A 2,213-nucleotide genomic window follows, 5' to 3' on the forward strand; every position below is an offset into this window, starting at 1 on the left:
GCCCGCCACCTCGCCCGGCTAGTTTTTTGTATTTCTTAGTAGAGACGGGGTTTCACCGTGTTAGCCAGGATGGTCTCGATCTCCTGACCTCGTGATCCACCCGTCTCGGCCTCCCAAAGTGGTGGGATTACAGGTGTGAGCCACCGCGCCCGGCCAATAAATATTTTTAAAAGGGAAAAATATGTCTCCCCATCCCCCCAGACACCAATGTTCTGCTTCTTCGGGAAACATCTCCTGCGTTCACTACTAGAGCGTCTGGATGAGCGCCAGGTCTGTCACTGAGAATGTGGAAAGAGAAGGTTTGAGTTCAGGGGCTGGAGAACGCCGGGTCGGAGCACTGCCTTCCTAAAACTAAGTACAGTGACACCGATAATCACGGGAACCCAAACTGCTTAGTAAGAAGATGTGACGAGCCTTCGTGCAATTTGCTTGATTTATTTCACGTATAGGATTCATCTGAGAGTATCTCTCAACGCACTAAACCTAGAAGAGACAAGCCCTGGCCTCGCTCTCGGTGTGACGAGACGTTCAGTGAGTCGACAGCTGAGGCTGAATAGGGACTCAGAATTCTAAGGGAAGAGCGCTGCCGGGAGGCCAAGCGGAGAAGCAGCGCCAAGGCTTGTGCCAGACCTGGCCCTGGAGACGGTCGCGGAGCACACGGCCTCTGCAGCTCTCCTGCCAGAGAAGCCCGCGATGCAGCCAGTGAGTGCTCAGAAACAGGCTCCTCTAAAACTGCCAGGCTGCGGAGGCCATGGTTCTCAAGCGGCGTCTGCCCCCTCGAAGGGTCTAGAACCCTTGGACTTGGCCACAAGCCCACTGCGTCCCAGGAGGCAGTGTGCCGCGCTCCTGGTCTCCTGTCGGGCAGAGCGAGGTGTGCAGTGGTGGTGCCACCGGTGGCCTCCCACCTGGCTCGGACAGCTGGTCGCCCAGTCTTCGGGCAGGCCTGGGCGTTGCAGAACCTCTGGGCCTCTGTCCTCCGCTTTCCACTGATGCAGCCGTGAGCACATGCATGGCACACCTGCCTGATCTGAGCACACCTGTGCAGCGCCTTCCATGGGATCCCAAGCACCCTCCCTCCCCCAGCTGCTGTGTCCAGCCTGTCCCCTGCCCTCTGCTTCCTCCTCCGGGCCCCGTCCCCTTCCTGGACTCCAGAGGCTCTTCCTACGGTGCCCCACCAGAGCCCTGGTGACATGGAGTCCAGGCTTCCCACATGCTCCTCTGTCTCCTGCTAAACTACACTCTCCATCCACAGAGACTGCCCATCACCACCAGGTAGATTAGACCAAGCAACACCAGAGCAAACTCCACCCATCTGAGGAGAGTGATTCAGAGGGCAAAAGACGCAGCAGCACTGAGAACGCCCGAGGCACCTGCTCTGCAGGCGCCACCTGCCCGGTGATGAGGCTCAGAGCAGCCAAGCAGGCCTCTGACCCACCCAGTACGAGGCTTTCCTGGGCTGGCCAAACGTTTGCCACCGAGCCCAGCGGGCAGACTGGGGGCCCCTTCTGTCTCTGCCTCTCTCTCCTTGGCACGGGCACTGACGGGGCACTGTTATGGCACCTCTGGGATATTGCTCTTCTGGCTGGAAACCTCTGTGGCTGCTGCATTCTTGTCCTGCGTCCAGGAAGAATGAGGTACGCAGACAAGTGGAGGGTGAGCGAGACGAGGAGGAACTTTACGGAGTGTTGGAACAGCTCAGGGGAGACCCACAGTGGCCAGCTTCTCTCTGCAGGCAGGGCGTCCCATCGTCTCTGCAGTTCTCAGCAGAGAGGAGGCCTGGAGTGGGTGGCTCCTCTGAGGGCAGGTCGTCCTGACAAGCGTTCCGTTCTCAGCAGAGAGGGTAGCTCTCCGCAGCTGGTCATCCCACCATCCGTGCTGCTGTAGCTGAGTCTGGGGTTTTTACGGTCTTCAGGGTGGGAAAGCACGTGCTGACTGGTCCACAGGCAGCCCACGCCAAAAAGCATGCACGTCCCCCTCTGACGGTAAAAGCACCACGAGTTCCCCTTCCAGTCCGCAGGACTGGCAGCCTGGGCCCCAGGCCTCCTTGAAGCTGTGGCTTCACCAGGGACCTGCCCCCTTCCACCCAGGAGCCTGTCTTGCCTCCCGCTGCTGTTCGTGGCACCCAGCTTGTTCATGCCAAGGGGCGCCTGCAGGCCAGCACCGAGCCACCCTCAGCAGCCCTCAGCACCGAGCCACCCTCAGCAGCCCCTCAG

At 59.9% G+C, this 2,213-nt stretch overlaps 1 protein-coding gene across 1 annotated transcript in view; it reads right to left on the reverse strand.

Annotated features, from left to right (window-relative positions):
* RAB40B (RAB40B, member RAS oncogene family) overlaps positions 1-1,011 on the reverse strand; it is a 10,463-nt gene extending 9,452 nt beyond the window's left edge. The window contains 1 exon segment of the mRNA XM_011969872.1: positions 906-1,011. Coding sequence (XP_011825262.1) covers positions 906-1,011 — 106 coding nt within the window.
* Between the last annotated feature and the right edge of the window lie 1,202 nt (positions 1,012-2,213).

Source organism: Mandrillus leucophaeus, unplaced genomic scaffold (assembly GCF_000951045.1).
Source record: "Mandrillus leucophaeus isolate KB7577 unplaced genomic scaffold, Mleu.le_1.0 Scaffold1, whole genome shotgun sequence".
Taxonomy (NCBI): domain Eukaryota; kingdom Metazoa; phylum Chordata; class Mammalia; order Primates; family Cercopithecidae; genus Mandrillus; species Mandrillus leucophaeus.